Below are 22,365 nucleotides of genomic sequence, written 5' to 3'. Positions count from 1 at the left end.
TCTCTGGCTTCCCTTGCAGCTTTGCATACAGGACTAAATTCTAACCAAGATGTATCCAGAAGTGTCATATATCCTCCCTCTCCCTTTTTTACTATGAAAGTTTTTTTCTGTCTCTAATCTAGCATTTACCTCTTACTAGCAGAAAACAACTCTAATTTTTTTTTCCTTCTTTCCTTCCTTCCTTCCTTTTTTTCTTTCTTCCTTGAGAGTGACATCTGAGATTCAAGACTTGACTTTCTTTAAGTTTTTGTTTGTTTGTTTGTTTGTTTTTACCATGTAGGAATTTTTAACACATTTATCTGAAAGATTAATACAGTTCACCCAGGGTCCCAAAATAGTATTGTAGCCAGTTAATAAGTCACCTTTTGTGTGAAAAAATGAGCACCTCAATATGCATAGTCACTATTTCCAAAAACACTTGCACAGAGTGTGAAAGAAGTACCTGTCGGAAAAACTCCTCCATCAGGGCCATGGTCCACCGGTGGTGCAGCTGCCAGCATTTGGCCGGGTGGCTGATATCTGCTGCGTGGAGAATCAGGGACATGGTCTTGGCTCTGTCGGTCCTGTCAAACCAAGGACATATTCAAATTATCAGAACAAAGGGACCAATTACAGCTCTTTCTAAGTATAAGCCCATGGAACTGTAACATCACAAAAGAAAATTACCTACCCTTCAGGCTGCTGCAAACTGTTTCTTATATTTTTAATTTGCTGGAAGTGACCAGACATGTCTGTAGACAAAACCATTTCAATCACTAGGTTCCGAAGATCCCTGTGGAGTCATCAAAAGGAAAAGTTTGGCCCTTTACTGTTCTAAAGAGGAACATTTTCTTAAACATCACTGATCACATTTATTTTTCTTAATGGATATAAGCACAAAAGAAGCTACCTTTTTAATGTAAATGTTCTTATAAAAAAACATTTTATAAGAACATTTTATAAAAGGCCTGGTGCAAGAAATTTGTGCACAGTGTGGGAGCAGGGGGCGTCCCTCAGCCCAGCCTGCACCCTTTCCAATCCAGGACCCCTCGGGGGATGTCCGACTGCCAGTTTAGGCCCGATATGGGAACACTGACTTCTAACTGCTCACCTGCCTGCCTGCCTGATCACCCCTAACCACCTCTGCCTGCTGGCCTGATTACCCCCTAACTGCTGGCCTGAACGCCTCTAACTGCCCTCCCCTGCCGGCCTGATCACCCCTAACTGCCTCTGCCTTGGCCCCCCACCACTGTGGCTTTGTCCGGAAGGCCATTGGGAAGATGTCCAGTCTAATTAGTGTATTACCCTTTTATTAGTGTAGATTGTTTTAAACATTTAAGGATTTAGGAAGTTGCCAGCAGAGTGATCTGTGAATGATGCATCTCCCCTTGGAGAGTTAATTCTATGCTTGCTCCTCCCACTCCTGCAATCCTCCCCCACTCAAAAATCTTAAATGTTGTTTTTCTATCTCAAAGGATCCTAACCAATTTGAAAGGAAACCTATTCTAAATGCAGTATATGCTATAATAAAATCACCACTATTTATATAGCATTTATTCAACCCAGCAGTGTTCTGGTTGAGATATATATATTTAATCTTTATAACAACCCAGTCAGGGGGTATTATTATTTTCTACCAGAAGAAATTGAATCCTCTGCCCAGTCACACAAGTATAACATAGAAGAGATAAGATTCAACCCCAAGAGTTCCCACTCCCAAAACTGGTGCTTGGACCACTCCACTGTGCCAACCTTCCATCTTAGAACCCCAGGAACACCAAGACTCATTTACATGTCATGAGCTATCAGTACTACTGAAATTTTAGCCAAGACACTGTAAATATGATAACAATATCACAAACCTATACATGAATAACTCATTCTCACACTAAGTAGAAAGTCAGTTGCCCAGTAAAGTCTTGCATCTTCCATAATGCATTGCTTGCTCAGTACAGATAAGTAAAATACAGAGTGGGCCAAATGAAGGTTTACAGTTGTGAGTACACAAAACACAGAGTTTATTCTTGTGTTATTATTATTTGCTAATTATTGGATTATTTCCCATACAAAAAAACTGTAGACATACTTTTGCCCCACCCTGTAGTCATTCATATGGGAAACCATATTTTATCTTCAGTGTGTCATGTGGCCTGTAGAGGAAGCCACCTGAAGATGGTCTGATCAAATTATTTGTTTTTAAAAACAATCATACATCAGAGGCTCTTGCTGAAAACTATGGGCTGTCCACTTAAAAATAGTTCTTTCTCTCTTATTGTCTTTGATGCTCTTGCTCTCTCATGCTCTTTTGCTTCATGAATTGCACTCCCCTTTCTCTCTCCATAGCCATGTGGTCTTAGAAGCCACACACAGGATGCTGGGCTGGACTGTGCTTTAATATGGAGACTTGGGGCAGTGGCCTTATTCTTGCCCTGCTGAAGAGAAGATTGGTCTTTTCCCATGATGGGATGGAGGGAAATGGGACATTGTAAACCCAGGGGTTTAATTCCACAGACATAAAAATTACTCATCCTCCTGTGCAAGTCTCAGGAAATTCATTGCAATATCACAAGAACTCCACTTCCACAGGTAACAGATGGGGATACTGAGGGCACCGCACTAATACTTCTACCTTTGCCCTTCTATTCTCCAGGTAGCCCAGCAGTGGTCACTTTTGTCTTTTTATAATTAGATCCTGGCCTTCCTAGGCTGCAAACCCTCATAGGCTATTGTTTCCTGCAGAAAAAACTAGGTTCCCAAAACAAAATGCCTCCTCCCAGCTCACCTTGCCCACTCCCCAACCCCCACCCTTCACCCCCATCTTAGAGTTGTTTCTAAGTTGCAAAAGTAGGCTTGCAAAACCAGGAACTTTAATGCTTGGAAAAGTAACCATGGTAAATTAGGGCTGTTTTAAACCCGAAAGTAACCTTTCATTAATTATTAATTAATTAATTTATTTATTTTAAGGCAGTTCTTCATCCTAGGTCACTTCTTTTCTTTGGACACTTTTCTGTACCTTGATTTAAAGAGGGGAAAAAAACCCCTTAGATACTTGCATTTGAGTGGGAAGCTTTACAACCCATTAACTGACTTTTAACAAGACAAGCTTTTTTTTTTTTTTCCTGTACAAGTAGGTTCTACTGAATATTAGGGACCTACTCACACTAAAAAAAATTCTATGTTTATCTGAAATTCATATTTAAACTGGATGTCCTTTATTTTTATTTGCTAAACCTGGCAACCCTAGGGGATGAGGATGACCAAGATTAAAGAGAGAAGAAAAAGTCTGCTGAGTACAGGGTGCACCTTGTTGTTTTTCCCTCCAAGGCCACACGTATCACCATTCCACGCTTCTTCTTTTTTTTTTTTTTATAAGCAGACAAATGTTTTGGAGAAACATGTAAGATTTACTGCACCTGGGCCATTTTAGTATATTTTTTATGTTTCCCCCTGAATAGTGAATTCTTAAAAATAAAGCTGAATTCCACATATAGAAAGTAATATATGAAGAAATTAGTATGACACTAAAATTTTGAACTTATGTAAGACCACATTCCAGAGCGTACGTAACTATGAATCTTAAAGTCTTTGTTTTATGGTGTGCCATCTCATGGACTGGCTCCAATGCATACAGATATGGAATTGGCCTGGAAATAATTCAGCTCCATTGCACAGTTTGGCTCCTGAACAAAGTCTTCCAGGTGTTCATCTCAAAGTCAGCCAATCAAGGGGAATTGTTTATTGTCTGAGTGAAGGATTCACTTTCATCTGTTTTCTTCACCTTAAGTCACACAACTTAACTTTTTCCTGTAATTAAATTTCCTCTAGGTTTCCTCTTAAACTCACCTCCAGTCATCTTTGGATAAATTTATCAAGACATTCATTTCCTCTTCTTGCATAAGTCGATAAGCTGCACTCACATGGTGATTTTCAAGGACGGATCGGTCGTTATACAAAATGGCAACATCTGACCTAAGAATGACAAAGAAAATGCCTACTAGGGGATTTTTTTAGACTTCATGGGTGACTAATAAAAATACTCAAGTCACAAGACATCTCATCAATAAAAACCCTACAATCAAACATCTAAATTTATGGAAGTCTTAGTTCCCTTTTTTTAAAAAATGACAATTTTTAAAAAAATAAACTTTATTTTTAGCAACTTTAAGTCCACAGCAAAATGAAGCAGAAGATACAGGGATCTGCCATATAATCCCTGTCCCTCATGTGCATAACCTAACCCATTACCAACATTCCCCACCAGAGTGGTGCATTTGTTATAACTGATGAATCTACAATAGCCCATCATTGTCACCCAGAGTCCATAGTTTTATATTAGGGTTCACTCTTGATATTGTACATTCTATGGGTTTGGATAAATATATTATGACATGTATCTGTATGCTTTTTGTTTCTGTGTGTGTGTGTGTGCGTGTGTGTGTGTGTGTGTGTGTGTGTGTGTGTTATTGAATTAGTTAGGACTTCCAGTATGATGTTGAAAAGCAGCAAATGATAGGGGAAATCTTTGCCTTATTCCTGATCTTAGTGGGAAAGCTTCAAGTTCCTCACTATTAAGGATGGCGTTAGCTATAGGTTTTTTCGTAGCTGTTCTTTTTCAAGTGGATGAACTTCCTCTCTAGTCCCAGTTTATTGAGCATTCTTATCACGAGTGGGTGTTGAGTTTTGTTAAATCCTTTCCCTCATCTATTGACATGATCATGTGACTTTTCTCTTTTAGCCTATTGATATGATAGATTACCTTAATTAATTTTCAAATATTGAACTTGGGATAAAACCCACTTGATCTTGGTATGAAACAACATAGTTTAAATGCATTTATAGCTTTTCTTTTCTACTTGTAATCCAGATACCTGTGAGATCATCTAGATATGCTGAAGAGAGAAAAAAAATTACCTAACATTCTCATTCACTCAGTGAATAAATCAACTTCTTTATACTCCTTCCAGAGAGTTGATTACCACCCCTATCCTCTGGAACTGAAATTACTTTGGGCAGAGGGCAGAGGGGAATGATGAAAATCATTTGGTCTATTTATGATTCTAATTTTTCTTCCTTATAATGTTATGATTCAATTTAAACATTATATTTCCTCGCATTAAATTAAACTAGCAAAACCATTTTTTACACAAACTTAAAATGTATGTTTTATCACCAATTTATAATGGACATTATATTTCTAAGTGATGAATTGATCAAGGGAAACCTTTTATTTCTCAACAGTCTGTATCTCATATCATTTGATTATCAAATAAGCCACTTCAAGTTGCATTGTTAAATGTAGCATGCCAGCACAGAGAGTGTAAAATGTCCCAAGCATTCCCATGTCCCTGTAATGGAGCCCTTGCTTCTTCTTCCTTATCCTCTGAGGTTGCCAAATCGTTTTCAAGGTGTGGGATGGAAGCAGAGCCACGGTGTTCAATGTTATTAAATCATGAACTCATTCCTTAAGTTGGCAAGTTGGAGTTAGGCAGCAAAGATAGCCAAAGGAAAGTCAAGGTGAAACCTTTAGAAATGTTTTGCCAACACCAGGCTCCTCTCACGTCTCCTCCCTCCTGTGAGATCAATACTCTGTCAGCCCTAAAATTGCCTACGAGAAGGACAAACCAAACAAAGAACTAAAGAAACCTGGCTCCTGTTGCAAGCAACGTAATTGAGATAAACCAAGCTTTATTATTACTCCAAGGTAGGGGAAGTGACCTACTGGACAGTAGAATACTTACTTCCCCTTCTGTTTCTAAAGCTTTATAAAAGTAGAATAGCATGTAGTTAGCTAATAGTACATGCCTCCTAAATACATTTTCTTTTAATAATTTCAGCTGTGGCCTAAAAATTATTTAGCCAATAGTCATAGCTCAGTACAAAGAAAACTGAACTAGCAAAGCATACATGTGATCCTTGCTTAAGAGAGAATTCAATAGATCTTGTCCAAGTATCTCCAGAAGTTTGCTGAGGTCATGGTGTGGCAGGCAGTTAGACAGGCATGAGCAGAGCAAGAACGATGGGCCAGGTACAGAAAGTCACCAGGGTGGAAACTCGGTGCCTAGCCATGGACAGTTGTAGGGAGGGACCTCATCCCTGGGTGACCTTTCCTGCCCCAGCATATTTCTGGTCATGTGGCTTAGGCCCTCTGACCTTTCCTCTCTAGAGATAACATCTAGACCTCAGTTGTATTTCAGCTCCAGGCCCAGAAAAGCAGCAAAACCAGATAAGCAACATCACCAAGACTAACTTCAGGACCAGCTACCTCGATAATGACCCCTACCCTGGCATCAACCAATCAGTGGAGAACCTGACCCTTAAAGGACACACCTGGAAAGCTGTTGAATGTTGTATTGAGATCTTGCCTTGGGACTTCACCTGTAATATCCATCCTTAAAGCCCTTGGGAAAGAGGACCCAGAGCATTCTCCCTCCTGGCAGCATGCCCATGCCTTTCTCCTCCCCCTACCCCCCAAAGGCATTACCATGACGACCTTCCTCACTCCCAAGCTCCAATGGTCCTTTTTTGCCTCTATAACTTATTTCCTAAGCTCATTTCTTCTATGAATTACTTCTTCTACATCTGTGATTTCCTAAATAAATGTTCTAGTAGAGTTTGAGTCTTAGCTCTGATTTCTTTCCTAGGCAGAGCTCAAGAAGTGAGATTGCTAAAGCCAGGCCCCGTCTGACCCCCACAGTCTAACTAATACCTCACACTGTTCTTGAAGCTGCCAACATTGGGAAAAAACTAAAATGTGCAATCAAATATCATCTGTATGGCCTCCAATCTACTCATGGCAGTTTTGCCAGGGTTATGGAAAGACACTTAAAACCCTCTTTTTACCTTTCATCAACAAGAAACTATGGGCTTTTGAACTAGATTTAATTGTAGCAAAGTAGGTATAATTTTGTCTTATAAATAGAGCAGGATGCTGAGAACACAGAATAGTCTTAATGTTTGAGGTGGTCTTTGCTAAGAAAAGAACAAGACTTTAAGCTACATCCAGTATCCATGGTAACATGTAGTTCAGCATTTTCTTTTCACATGGAATAAATTATTTTCATTTACTTACACTTGTGAGGATTTCATGAATTATGTCTATATTAAACAAAGCTAGTCTTGCACTGTTTTTTAAATTATTTTCCAATAATTTTGCATGATGCAATAACATAAGACCTATTTCTCCTTAGACAAAATGTGAAGGTGATAGCAAGAATTTTAAAAAGCATGTTATTTGGTTGCATTTTGGTCACTACAACATTTTGTTCATTGAATTTTCAAGTTCTTATAAAATTAACCCATTAAATAATTGATCCTAGTAGATAATTTTTAAGAAAATAGTAAAATACTATAACTTCCCCCTTTTATAGTTTTTAATATAAAAATAGAAAATAAAGGATTCTTCTTCCTCCTCTTTATCTCCCTTCTTTTTCCGACCTCACTCTCCTTCTGTGCAGTCCAAAGTACAAGGGAATTGGGACTCTTCCTTCAGTGGTCAATGAATGGTCAAATGAGAAGGCTAGACACATCTAACGCTGCAACTGGAGAAGGCCGGTCCATTGCCTCTCCTTTTCAAAGTAGAAAAAGCAAGAAGTATTCGTGGAGACCAAATCATTTGCTCCCTTCTCCAACTCCCCAAACTATTTTCTGATGCAGGACCCAGCTCCATAATGAGCTGTCTTTAATTAAAATCCCACTCACTGTGAGATTTAGTGGCTATAGAAGAGCCTTTGAAAAGGAAAATGATAACTGCATGTGCTGCCTTTCCTTTGCTGTTAAACACAAATAAAAACAAACAATTGCCTATACTCTGCAAACACTCCCTCCGTACCAGTCCCCGTGTCTCCCCTTTTCCCTTCATGCTCTGTCAGTCTGGGGAGAGACAGAATACCTTCCCCAAAATTTCATTGTTTGAATTTCATGGCCCCTTTTTCTGTCTCCATCAAGGGGCCATGATTTCCAAGTCCATCCGTTTCAGGCTACAAAGTTCTGGGACCATCCTATGTCCGTCTCTGGCCCTGGGAGCAGAGCTGTGTAAGTAGCCTGGTTTGAGAGTGAGTGTCCCTCTTAGCTTCTCAATTGTGCTACTGCCACCAGCTGACTGTGTGCCTATAAATAGGTCATTTCACCTCTTCAGATCTTTGCATTTCCTTCTAAGATCAGGCGATCCATAATGTGGATCTCAGCCACTTTTGGGTCCCTTGAAGCTCTAAAATGTCTAATATTTTTAAAATGTTTCTATGCTCTCCACATCAAAACAGCAACTTCCTATAACTGGAAAATCAGTTGTTAGAAATTATTATAAAACAAATGAACAGACCACGTAAAACCTGCACACGGATGTTCATAGCAGCTTTATTCATAAGTGCCAAGATTTGGAAGCAACCAAGGTATCCTTCAATAGGTGAGTAAGTAAATGAACTCTGGTACATCCAGACAGTGGAATATTATTCAGCAATAAAAACAAATGAGCTGCCTGGTCACAACAATACATATAGGAGCCCTAAGTGCATATTGCTACGTGAAAGAAGCCAGTCTGAAAAGGCTTCCTATTGCATGACTTCAACTATATGACAATTTGGAAAAGGCAACACTCTAGAGCAGGGGTTCTCAACCTGTGGGTCATGACCCCTTTGGGGGTCGAACGACCCTTTCACAGGGGTCGTCTAAATACATCCTGCATATCAGATATTTACATTACGATTCATAACAGTAGCAACATTACAGTGATGAAGTAGCAATGAAAATAATTTTATGGTTGGGGGGTCACCACAACATGAGGAACTGTATTAAAGGGTCGCGGCATTAGGAAGGTTGAGAACCACTGCTCTAGAGACATTAACAAGATCAGTAGTTACCATGGGTAAAAGGGGAAGGGGAGTGGGATAAAATTAAAATGTGAAGCAAGGGGACAATTAGGGCAGTGGAACTATCGTGTGTGTTGATATATGGTGAATACGTGGCATTAAACATTTGTAATATCCATGCAATGTATCACACACAAAAACAAATCCTAACGCACACTATGGACACTTCAGTTACTAATGATATATCAACAACGATTCATCAATTGTGACAAATGTAGCCCAACAGTGCAAGATGTTAACAACAGGGGATACTGTGGATTGAGGGAGGGAGCACATGGGAACTCTGTGCTTCCAGTTCAATTTTTCTGTAAGCCTAAATCTACTCTATGAAATAAATTCCATTAATTTAAAAAAAATGAACAAATAAAAATAGGTTTAGATTTTCCTCAACAAGAATAGAGAGTTTTATAGTAGTCCCCAAACCACATCTGTCTCTCAACTTACATCTCCACCTTAAACATATCTGACCAGAGAAAGACAGACATTTCAGGGTCACATGCATATAAAGTGAGTTGGATCCTGCTGGGCCCTCAACCAAATTCTGCCTCCCAGGAAGGGAGAGCTCCGTGCAGCAACAACAACAACACGTAGAGCACCTTCCTCTTATGGACTGACTTGCATTCCCCCGAGATATGCATGCTGAAGTTCTAACCGCCCAGAATATAACTGAATTTGGAGATAGGGCCTTTAAAGAGATAACTGAGATCAAATGAGGTCATAAGAGTGAGGCCCTCATCTAGTAACACCGGTTTTCTTATAAAAGAGACACCAGGGATGCTCCAACACAAACAAATGACCATGTGAGGACATAGCAAGAGGTGACCATCTGCAAACCACATGGAGAGGCCTCAGAAGAAACAAAACCTGCTGTCTCTTTGATCTTGGACAGCTAGTCTCCAGAACTGTGAGAAATTTTCTGTTCCTTAAACCACCCCATTTGTGGCATTTCTGGAATGGCAGACCTGACAGGCTAATACACTTCCACTCTGGTATTTTGAATCTAGTAACTGGCATTATCACCATTCGTTATAAAATCACATTTTCCAGTTATTTAAAATTTAACACTTTGTGCTCACCTGGAAGTTAGATTTCTTAGATTTTTAAAAATTTTTTTTCCAGGGCTGTGTTATTACTTTCAAATACATAATAACATCAAACTGATGCCTTAGACAACAAATTGCACCATTTCTCTCAATAAATAAGTGTCTGACTCGTGTGACACTTAAAAGTGTAAATTCTGGGCAGAGAAAAATTATATTACACATCTTTAGGTTCTTTAAATTGCTGAATATGCCACAAAATACATTAAAAAGTCTTGATAAATATTATCTGATTGATTGAAGTATTTAAAGCTTAAGACATTTGGCTAAAATTTATTAAACCTATTCTTATTAGGTATCTTCATTATTTTTAAATCCTCTTAAAATAAGTCATATGCAGACAAATAAATTTCAAGTTTTAACTTAGAAAATTTAATACTATTTTTAGCTTACCTTGTCTGAATATGAAAGTTGTTTGTGGTTCCTGTATGCTCATAGTCATGAATGGCAGCGGCAAAGACCATTGCTAAAATTTCCAGTTCAGTGAGCCAGTGCTAGTAAATTAAGAAAGACTCCAATAGGTTTAGAAAGCAGAGACCATGTTGTCATTCCACAAAAAAAATTTTCAGTGCACCCAGTATAATTAATCACATGATTGTTTTATTTATTTTAAATACAGTTTATTTCACCTCCATTAATTGTGCATAATAATGAATTCTTCATGAGGTCAAAGATTATTTCATGTTTTGTAAGTTCAAAATCCACACAATATAATTTTCCTTGCTAATTGGAAAGAAAGTAATTTTTTATTATTTAAGTGGTTAAACCCTGACTGGATTTTGAATTCATAGCCTTACCAATTTGGGTTCTCATGAAATCAATTACAGGTAAGTGAATTTTAACATACAGCTCATATATAAATAAAATGTCTCTGACCTCAACTTTTGTAGAAAACCTTACTATGAGAAAATTTTCCATTAGAGAAACTGAACTTAGTTTTTATATTTAAAGACTTAGAGGAGTTTCCAAGGATTTATCAAATTTTCTCTTCATAGCACATATATTCTATGACTGCGCAATTAAACTTAACAATTAAAAACGAATGCTTTCACATACGTTCCAGACCACCTGCTTCATATACATTGACTTTTTTGTTATCAATTGGACGGTTTACCAAAATTTCACTACATACTAGTATAAATCCACTTAAATAATTCAATAGTTTATCACTCACATTTTGTATAACACTCTTACTGCTCTAATATAACCACATGTGACTACTTAAATTAAAAATAAATATAATTAAACAAAATTAAGTTCTATTTTGTTGTCACAATAGCCACATTTCAGCTGCTCAATAGTCGCATGTGGCAGGTGGTTGCCATACAGAACAGTGAAGATACAAAGTATTTTCGTCATCACAGAAAGTCCCATTGGACAACACTGAGATTCAGTGGTAGGAATGGAGGATCCACAATGACATAAAGCTTGGTCTTCGTGGTCTTATTCCATACACTTCAAATAATTAAAGACCTTGCACAAAGCAACAGAAAAATATAACGTAAACTACATGAATACTTGAATAACGGTCACAATATAACGGTGTAATAGAAGGGCAGATAGAATGTCTATTTTGTGGCAGTGGATTTTTGGAATTAGGATGGACAAAGACTGGCAGCTAAATGTAAGGTTGGGAACAGAGAGGTTCAAAATAAAAAGAGCAAATGTTGAATGACACTGTAGAAGTCTATATGAAAACTGAAGTCCTTATAGTACAGTTGTGTTGGAGAGTCAGGTGAAGTAAGATTGAAAATAGTGCAGGGCATAGGAAAGAGTTGATAGATTGTAACGATTAGTGCTGAGGAATTTGAATCTGGTATAAAAGGCAAGAGGAAGCCTCTGTAGGTCCATGAGGCCACAAATGAAGGAGGTGACAATTGATGTGTCTCATAGTTGCCAAAGGCATGCTCTTATTAATCTTTGCTCCTTTCACGTAAACTAGCGTGGCATTTGGCATGTAGCAGGAACTTAATGTTTGTCTGTTGAATTGAATTGGACCAGTGTTGCATTTTGAGGAAGTAGTAAGGAGTAGTTGGTGAAGATATGAAATCAAACAGCCCTGGTTTTAAATCTTTGTTAATCTTTAGACAAATAAGTTCTTTTCCCTTCCAGCCACAGTTTCCATGAAAATAGAATTAGCGATCACCACCCCCCCACCCGTGACTTTTAAAAGAAGTTTATAGCCAATGTATGCACTGTGCCTATTGCAAGTCTTGCCACAGAGTAAAATACAGAATAAGTGGCATTCTATTAAGCTTATTACCTTAAATGCACTGTTTAAGTCTTCAATCTGGAAAATAATAGTGAGCTAACATATCTTTAGTGATTGCAATTCAAGAATAACTGCCTCACACATGGATGACTGAAGCAGAAATTATTTTCAGAATCAAAAGGAGTTGATTTAACTAACTGCTCTGTGTTTATAGGTGCATTTAATTGTGAGCCATTAAAAGAAAGAAAATGACCTTATTAAAGGCCTGTATTATAGGCTGAACTGGGACTGAGCCTCCAATGTCCCCAGTGAGAATGTGGAATTAAGCACCATGAAATGAATAGGAATTGAAATTAAACCAGTTTTTGTACTCCCAGAAACCCACTGTTTTATTAAAGGAAATTGTTCCTAGAAAAAAAAATCACACATTTTCTTAAGTATTTCTTATATATAAGATTTACATATTTAACCGATTTTTTTTAAAAGCAACATCCAATATTTACTATAATAATATAGACTATGAAGGTAAAATTGTAAAAAGGTAAATAGAAAATAGATGTTAATCATAGATTATCTCATAAGTATTTAAAATTATCTTCCTAGCTGTCAAAATTACTCTACCCGTGTTTCTTGTTTTTAGTCTCATTAATCTCTGCCTCTTATTAATAGTATTTCCTCCATGAATCCTCTTATGTATTGCCACACGATAATCCTATATAATAAAAGGCTAATATGCAAATTGTCCCCTTGACCAGGAGACCAGAAGTTCGATCCCTTGATATTTCGTGCGCTGACCACCAGGGGGCGGTGCGGAACATGGTGGGCGACCAGTGGTGGCGGTGGGGTGCTGAGAGAGCGAGGGAAGGAGGAGGCGGGGAGGCAGGGAGGTGGGAACCTGATTCCCGTGCATGAATTTCATGCACCAGGCCTCTAGTCTTACTAATAAAGTTTACATTATAAGATAATTTGGGAAGAGAGAAACACAAGCTTTACTGATTACTTAAAATACATATATTTTGTATTAGCACAAGTAGAATTTTGAGCTTATTTTTAGCTTCTTAGTTGCCAATTCACTTTACACTGGCATCAAATGAGAATTCTAACTCAGAAAGCAAATGCTTAAAATTATGGATTTTGTAAATGATTCACTCTTCCCAACTAGAATGGTGGTCAGTACATAACCTAGGTTCTTCTGATTCCTGACGAGTCATAAGCAATACAAGACTGTGCCTCATCCACACTGCAGGTTGCATTTTGCCTAGAGGAATGCTCAGGTGGCTTTGCTCCAAAATACAAGTCCTCATATTATGTTATAGGGAGATATGAATGCCATTAATCACATACACAATGATGACAGAAGGGAAGAGAAAGGAACTAATATTAATTGAATTTTTAATTAGATGGTGTCATTTAATTTTTATAACCACCCTATATAGACCATTTAGTAAGTAAATATATTTATCCCTATTTAGCAGATAACAAAGCTGAATCCTAAACTTCCCAAGATCACCTAGTTCTTAAGTGGCAGAGCAGTAATTCAAATCAAAATCTGTCCAGTTCTGGTTTCTGTTCCTTCCACAAATTACAATATTTCTTCTATGAATGACAACAGCATTTTTTACTTAAGGGAAGCAATATCCTATATAATAAAGAGGCAATATGCAAATTGACCATCACTCCAACATATAAGATGGCCACTCCCATGTGGTCATAGATGGCCGCCACAAGATGGCCAGGAAGGAAGGGCAGTTGGGGGTGACCAGGCCTGCAAAGGAGGGAAGTTGGAGGCAATCAGGCCTGCAGGGAAGGGCAGTTAGGGGTGACTGGGCCAGCATGGGAGGGCAGTTGGGAGTGACCAGGCCTGTAGGGGAGGACAGTTAGGAGTGCCCAGGCCGGCAGAAGAGGGCAGTTAGGGCTAGCCGGGAGTGGTTAGGGGGTGATCAGGCTAGCAGGCAGGTGAGCAGTTGGGAGCCATCAGTCCTGGATTGTGAGCCATTTAAATCTATTAACATGACAGATGTGTTTTTAGTTCCCTTCTCTTAGTTATGTGAAGGGTTCCAGTTCCTGGCTCTGCCTTCAATTTCCTGTGACCTCAGCAGACTGTCTCACATTTGTGAGCTGCAAAGTCCTTAATAAATAATAATAATAATAATAATAATAATAAATTAATGATTTTTACTCATATTAGTGTATGTGCTAATAGCTATATTTCAGAAACTAGGTTAGTTGCTTTACACATATGATATCATTGACTCCTCATTGTCATACTACAAGGTGCTCAGTATTTTTTTTAAAATATATTTTATTGTTTTTTTACAGAGAGGAAGGGAGAGGGATAAAGAGTTAGAAACATTGATGAGAGAGAAACATCGATCAGCTGCCTCCTGCACACCCCCTACTGGGGATGTGCCTGCAACCAAGATACATGCCCTTGACCGGAATCGAACCTGGGACCTCTCAGTCCACAGGCCGACACTCTATCCACTGAGCCAAACCAGCCAGGGCAATGTGCTCAGTATTATTAACTGTACTTTAGTGACAAGGGAACCAAAGTAGAGAGCAAACAACCTAGGAAGTCATGGACCAGTGTTTCAAGCCCATGTCTGATGGCCTCAAAAGCCTACACTCTTTTCACTCTTCCAAACAGTGCTGTCTGGGAAGCCATTTCTGAGATCAGAATTTCCACAGAGTTTGTAGAATAGAAACACAATGGCGAGTTTTCTGTAGATTGCTTGGAGAAAAACTGAGTAATTTCAGTGTGTGGGAGGCTATTTCTGGGTGTAGTAAGTGGACTACAGTTTCCAAAGGAAATAGATTTCAAGTCATGTCTTTTTCTTCTACTCTTAGTGTTATCGAGAACACAATGCCAGGAGCCATCAAAGGCAAGCATTCCCCCTGCCAAGGCCCCGATGATTTCACACTCAGAGACATTTGGAGGTGGCGTGGCAGCCCTCAGTGAAGCATTTGCTCTTCAGCAAATTGACTGAGCTACCCATACCAAGGTCCCTGTGGCTCAGGGCTACAAGTCAACCAAAGGACAAGAGACAGTGGGAGACAGAGGGTGTACTAGCATGGGCTCTCCTCTGCACTGCCTACTCCCAGGGTGTCCACATGACCTTAACAAACTGAAGGACAATCACAGTCCCTTTCAGGCAATGGTCCCCTGAACACTTGGCAAGTGGCAGGCTGCACTCGTCACCGGACAGTGCTGGGCTGCTCCTGGAGTGCTCCTTAAATGTCACACTGATAAGACCATTCGGAAACAGCAGCACATCAACCAAAACACTGAAGTGATATTGTTATGTGGATGGAAATTAACATCCACCTATCATTACTTTTTTCATCTAAAGAAAAGCCTTTTAAAATAACTTTCCAAAAACGGTCAAGCTGGTAGTGTCACCTAGTTTTGACAAAATAGTCAATAAATTTGTAAATTTATTTTGCCTTTCCTTTCACCATCCATCATAACATTTCTCCTTACTCCCTCTAGTTCAAATGTACTTTCCAGATCCAGGACAATACTGACAGTCTCCCACCAGATTTTTATTTTTATTATTATTATTATTATTATTTATTTATTTTTTTTTAATGACCAAAGTAAGGAATAAGCAAAGAACTCACTGATATTTTTTTTGCTAAAAGATGAGCAAAGTCATAAACAAGTTTTCAAAACTTGCTAGAGTGAAGTTATATTTACAATTAGTAAGTCACTGTCCTCTCAAAAAGTGACTGTGTCGTCTTTACTGACGTCTACTTCGGAGGAGCTGTGCCAGGCGGGACCAGATTTCCTCAGCCTTCCAGAGAAGTTGGCATGTCTTGTTGTAACCTGGAATGAGTCTTCCTTGCAAGTCTGAGGGTAAAGTCACCCTGTGTATTTGGACCTCTCTATTTCCCCACTAATACAACATTCCTCAGCTTCTCAGTCTCACCTTCAGAACCTCTGTCCTGGAGGTGAAATAGGACACTCTTTTTTATCTCCCTTTACATTTGTGACCAAAAAAAAAGGACTTAAGCAAAATCATATTTTTAAAATTCTGATTATACCCCCAACTTAAAGAGCATACATCTTCGCATTATACTTCAAAATTCAGCAGATATTTTATCATACCAAAGTAGGCATTACTTTCTATTCTATCTTGTTCTGAGGAAGCTCAATCAGTTCAGTTTTCATTAAAGAGTAAATCTTATTCAATTTTTCAGTTAACTTTTTCAAAGCCACAGAATTCAGAAAAAAAGGGAAATGCCAAATACTTGAAATGTATGCCACCTCACTATCAGTGTCAAGAGCAAGGCCTTAGAAAGGAACAAGCAAGCAGGTCAAACCAAGAAGATGTTAAAGCAATTTCGGCTTTGACAGCTGTCAGGGACACTTTGCTTATCACATTAATTGCCATGCATCTCAGACCAGGTGAAAGCAAAGAGTGCAAGAAACAGCCATGACCAGGAAGCCTTTGAAATCAAAAGAGCTTTAAAAGAATGTCTGTGTGTGGTTATGTTTGTGTGTGTGTACATGCACACATGCTAGAAAGACAAACAGGTATGAAGAAGGTTACAGACTACTTTGAAAAAACTTACACTATTTTAAAGTTATATCTTTGAATGTCTGAGTTTCTACTTACTATTGGTAACTTGTTTCCTCCCTGTAAATGGCAATCATACTCCTGGAATGAATGGTAACTCAACCAGGGACCATGTACCACCATGACTACATTTGATCTAGCCCAATGGGCACAATTACACCTTAATTCAGTGATGCTCCCATATATAACTTAAATCAGGAAAACACAAAGTATGAGGTTGACATAGTTCAGCCTAGAAGGTCACAAGAGGCTCATGCCACTGTATCAATGAAGGCTTTTGAGATTTCTACCTCCCTCCAAATAGAACTCAACTCCAAATCAGGTCACATTACTTTGTAATCCTATATAATCAAAAGCTAATATGCAAATAGACCAAACAGTGGAACCACCGAACAACTGGTTGCTATGATGTGCACTGCCCACCAGGGGGCGTGTGCAGAACATGGCGGGCATTGGCCTTGGCAGGATGGTGGAGCAGCTGAATGGGGGTGTCAGCCCAAGGTGGGGCGCCAGTTGCTGTTAGCGGGGCGAGCCTCTGGTGGCTACTGAAAATTCTTTGCTTCCGCGTGCCATTGTCCCACCTGGTGCTTGCACCCATTGCCAGCGCCAGCCCCACTCGCACCTGCAGCCAGCACCAGAGCCACTGCTCACATCCACTGCCGGTGCCTGGTGCTGGCCCCAATTGCTCCACGCCATCAGCAGGTGCGAGTGGGGCTGGCGCCATCAGTGCGTGGGAGTGGCAGCAGCAGGCGTGGGGCTGCCAGCAGACAAGGGACCTGGGGCCATGGCAGGAGGGGCTGGGTGGGGGCATGGAGGCTGGACCAAGACCCTCCTCTGTGCCTATCGCAGCCGTGTGGCCCATAATTCCTTTCAAGGTGCACGAATTCATGCACTGGGCCCCTAGTCTTGTCATAAAATGCATATTTCTATTGAATTGCTGGTGAGACTTCAAGCAAATGCTTTATTAAGAGCCCAACTGAGCTCCCAGACATAAGCCATTATGAACTGCCAGCTATGTGAGTGAACCATCATGGATGTCTTGCCCAGCAATGTCCTCACATGTCCAGTCATAGTTGCTAGCTGGTCGAAATCACCGGAGAGACTCCAAGTGATAGCCTTCTAGTTGGGACCCTTCTAACCACAGACCCTTGAGATATGCTAATACATTATTGTTTTAAGCCACTAAATTTGGAGCAATTTGTTATGGAGCAACAGAGCATTGGAACATGGGGCAGGAGTGGTATCTGAGCCCAAGGCATTGATGGATTTGCAGCATTTTGGAGGCAAAGGAAGATGAAAAAGAAGAGACAATTTTTTAGTCATCACACGAGACACTATGGGATAAACCATAGCAAATGAATATGTGTATTAAACAACACCCTATAGTTTCTTGGGTGAAAATGAAATAATAATGAAAATTTTCTGTATACAATAAACTGGGAGAATTATGTAACTGTTATATGTTTTTAAGATCTCCAGGCCAACCTTCTGTGTGTGGTTCTAGGGGCTCTGCATGGCACCAAGTTAGGAACACAGTCTCTGGTGGAGAAAGATGAGTATTGAGGTTCTCTAGGCCCCCAAAGAGTACTAGTTACATAGATCTGTGTGCCAGTGACCCTTGCCAATAGAAATGGTACAACTTCTGAATTCTAAACAGGTAGACAATCATATCCTGAGGTTGGTGGAAAATTCTCCTTCCGTGCTTTTTGACACCACTTCAGCCTAGGTTGATGCCCATGGAATCAAGAAGGTATGAAGATTTGGGGGTTTCACATGGCCTGCACCCCTTTGGACCCACCCAATTTGAAACCTTCAGAAGACCTGCTTCTCTCTTTTCACCTGGGACTCAGTCTAAACTCGGAGACATAGAAACTCCAGGCAATCTCCTGGTTCCTACCATCTACTCCTTGTTGACCCAGATTTTCATTGCTGAGTCATTTATTTACTTATCTATTGATTCATTCAGTTGCAAAGAGGAAGACGGATATTTTGGGAAAATTCACATGAATAAGTTCCCAATACTCATTAGGATTTCATTGTGATTAGCAATGTATGTAAACGAGAGAAGCCTGTGGAGGCAGTTTAGAAGAACACAATGATATAAGGGAAGAGCACTGTAACTAACTTTCATTCCAAAGACTTTCTTTAGGTCACTTTTTTTTAAATTGATTACTATGGGAAAATGAATTTACAAACAAAAATGTTCAATAATCCAAATTTTGGAAAACTCACAGTATATTTTCATTTTCCTCTGGGTATCTTTTTTTCCACTAAGTTAAAATACTTTTTGAAAAATGAATGTTATGGATTATTCATTAAACCAACAAACTTCAGTTACAAAGCCGTTCTTACCATGATACCTGTATGAAGCATTATGCAATGCACAGTTTGAGTCACATCAGCTGCGTGGATCAGATTGTGATAAGGATTTTTGTACTTGCTGTAACCAACTTCTAACGCTTCTGCAAAGGCAATTAGGCAAGAAACAGGAATCTGTGGAAAGTAATAATTATGATTATATTTTACCAAAAGAGCAGCTCTAAATCAACATGAACACAACAATTTTAGGGAGAGGACACATTAGTGAATTAGATTCTTGAAGGTCAATGTGGACTATTCTGAAAAACCGCTTCATCAACCTGTTGGCTTTCGATCCTGAGAAGGATTGTAACCCCCCAAGGGTTTAACTAAGATGAAATGGCAGTCTTACCCATACTGTTGTCTTTAAATGTTTATATCTTCCAGTGTCAAGTCAGAAAGCTAGTTCTTAAAAGGGTAGAATTGGTGAAGTCTAGTTTTTCCATCGGTAATACTGTCTCAACATAATTAGCTAGTTTATTAACATTAATGATAGAAAAAGAGCAAAGGGGAGGCCAGATATTATAAACATGGTCACCAGGAAGCTACAGCTTCACACCCCAGGGAACCAGAGCATTGTCCCTCCAAGGCAGTGGTTCTCAACCTTCCTAATGCCGCGACCCTTTAATACAGTTCCTCATGTTGTGGTGACCCCCAATTTCATTGTTACAAATTGAACATAATTAAAGCATAGTGATTAATCACAAAAACAATATATGTGTTTTCCGATGGTCTTAGGCGACCCCTGTGAAAGGGTCATTCGACCCCCAAAGGGGTCACGACCCACAGGTTGAGAACCACTGCTCCAAGGGGATTAACACACCTCCCTTCCGCCCTCCTGGGGACATAGGACATGAGCGGTAAAGTTGGGTTGCCAGAGGAGAGGTACTTGCCTGTCGGTCTAACCTGGGAAATAGATAATGAGCTAGGGGGCAGAGCTACTGCAAGCGTGTGAAATCTGGGTTAATTGGTTAAACTCCCAGTTATAATCCCCAGAAAAAGAATTCTCTCTCTCTTGCTTTGTTCCTGCTCCCTTGCACTCTCTTGCTCCTTGACCTGCACTCACCCGCCATGTGGCCTTGAACAGCTGCATTGGCCTTGTGGACCCCACATGCAACGGACTGCAGCTGAGAACACAAGCTACGCTAGCCAGCTGCTAAACTGGACTGTGCTTTCCTATGGAGTGGAACCTCTGGGCAGTGGCTTTAATCCCAGCTCCCCTGAAGCCAAGATTGGACTTTTTCCATGGCGAGACAGAGGAAGATGGGATCTTGGAAGGGAACCCCTTTAATTTTACATCATCAATAAAGCTTTCCATAATACCTCAACTTCCCATAGGGGCCTCAGAAAATTCCTTTTCCCATGGCACCCCAAGAACTCCACTTCCACCAGTACCAGGTAGGTAATACTGTCTCAACATAATTAGCTAGTTTATTAACATTAATGATAGAAAAAGAGCAAAGGGGAGGCCAGATATTATAAACATGGTCACCCCACGCTGATGGCAAAACAAGATATTAAAATAAATGTCCTCCCAGTGCCTCCAGCTCTAAAAATAGCATGATTCCATACATAATGATGAAAGGTACAGCAGAATGCTCAGAAATCTGATCAAACCTGTTGTTTAAATGGCTCTCAATGGAGTAAATTAGAAGCCCTTTCGTTTTAGTTGAGGAAAGGTTGACAATAAAGGTTCTTTCTGTGTCTCAGGATCACAGAAGATCATATTTCTTTAAAACATAGCTTTCAGTCTCTACATGGCTGCCTGTGAGTAATTCTGGTGGATGTCGGTATGTCATTGGAACGAGATTATAATGGATTCATGATATCCAAGTGGATATATAGTTATGTCAGTGAGTAGGGGAGGATGGCTATCTCAGGTGATGAACTCCTCCCCCTAGCTCTCTGACCTGTCAACTAGAAACATGGTAAAGTGCACTGGTTAAATGACTCAATGTTCTGCCTTTTCATTGTTATTCAAATAACTAATTCTAAGAGCAATTCCCTTTTATTCCATGTTTCTGACCTTGAAACGGTTGATAAGATCATATCTGGTAAACAGTTCATAAATCATAAACTTCAGGCTATGTTCTCCACTTGCTTCATTTAAGGCAAATACATCAAAAGACCATTTGTCAACTTCCTGTAGAAAAAAAAAGTAAATACTTCAGGTGGCAAATTCATACAGTTTTATTTCTTTCTATAAAAAATTATAGGAAAGTTCAGGCATTATACATCCAGCCAGCCAGATTTCAAATCAGCACATTAGACTATATTTTTAATAGTGTCTGATATGACCAAGACCACTTAGTGTCTATGGTTCACAAAAGTGAGGCGAAAAGGCTTAATGTAGGGGTAAGATTGTCTCCTTAATCCCAAGGTAATCAAAAGGTGCAAGAAGCCTGAGAACACTTTAATATTTCTCTGATCCTAAATCTTGCTCCAAATTTATGCCTAAATTAATTTCCCCAGAGTGGGCCTCATCTTGCAGGTTATGTAGGTGATGTTAATTGAGGGGTAAAGGGAAGACAGCTCAGATTTCTCTTTCCCACCCACCTACCTGCTACGTTGCTTGAAATTCCACCATAGGATTTAGTAATTTGGTTTAAATCTTTGATATTTTTTTTATCTTCTTTTCAAATGCAAGTATATGCTACCTTATTACTCACTCTAACCTCAGTGGATTCATTTATACTTTCCTCCAGGGAAAGATGGGAAGATAAAGGAAGTGGGTCTTTTGATTGAGGAGGAGGATGGTTAATTTTGGAATTTCAGGCAATTCCCTCAGGAAGGAAGAGGCAAAGAGGTATTGTAGGAAAGCGCCTCTTGCTGCTGCATGGTTTTGCTTAAGGTAATTCCAGAGCAAAAAACTTGAAATGGCCTTGTAGCAGGTGATATCAGTCCCATACATTCCGAGGGAACTTTCAATATTAAGTTTGAGCTCCAGCACCGAAGCTCAAACTTTAAATAAATCACTGAAATGAAGAAACCTAAAGAAATGCAGCAAAGTCAGTCCTAATGATTATCAGAAACTATTAGCCAAGAAGGTCTGATTACATACACTGCAGGGTTAATATTAGTAAGTAAGCGGACAACCTTAAATCTATGCATCAGTTTTGAATCTGAGCGGGTGATGTTTAGAGCTTCCCTCACCTACCACATTTTATGGAGGCCAACTGTGTGCTGCAGCTCACATGCTGAAACTAATCTAAAACATCTGATCAAAAGCATTCAAAAGTCTCCTTTAAACTTAGTTCTTTTGAAACATAGCA

At 39.5% G+C, this 22,365-nt stretch overlaps 1 protein-coding gene across 3 annotated transcripts in view; it reads right to left on the bottom strand.

Annotated features, from left to right (window-relative positions):
• Positions 1-22,365, bottom strand: part of PDE1A (phosphodiesterase 1A) — a 251,635-nt gene that overhangs the window by 31,915 nt on the left and 197,355 nt on the right. For all 3 annotated transcript variants that reach the window (XM_006760549.2, XM_006760550.2, XM_006760551.2), the window contains 6 exons: positions 21,120-21,236; positions 19,088-19,228; positions 10,337-10,437; positions 3,823-3,948; positions 671-772; positions 443-563 (listed from right to left, as the gene is read on the bottom strand). In XM_006760549.2, coding sequence (XP_006760612.1) covers positions 443-563; positions 671-772; positions 3,823-3,948; positions 10,337-10,437; positions 19,088-19,228; positions 21,120-21,236 — 708 coding nt within the window. The remainder of the gene's footprint in view (positions 1-442; positions 564-670; positions 773-3,822; positions 3,949-10,336; positions 10,438-19,087; positions 19,229-21,119; positions 21,237-22,365) is intronic.

Source organism: Myotis davidii, unplaced genomic scaffold (genome assembly GCF_000327345.1).
Source record: "Myotis davidii unplaced genomic scaffold, ASM32734v1 scaffold370, whole genome shotgun sequence".
Taxonomy (NCBI): Eukaryota; Metazoa; Chordata; class Mammalia; order Chiroptera; family Vespertilionidae; genus Myotis; species Myotis davidii.
The sequence above is the reverse complement of the archived record's forward strand: the minus strand, read 5'-3'. Positions and strand labels throughout refer to the sequence as shown.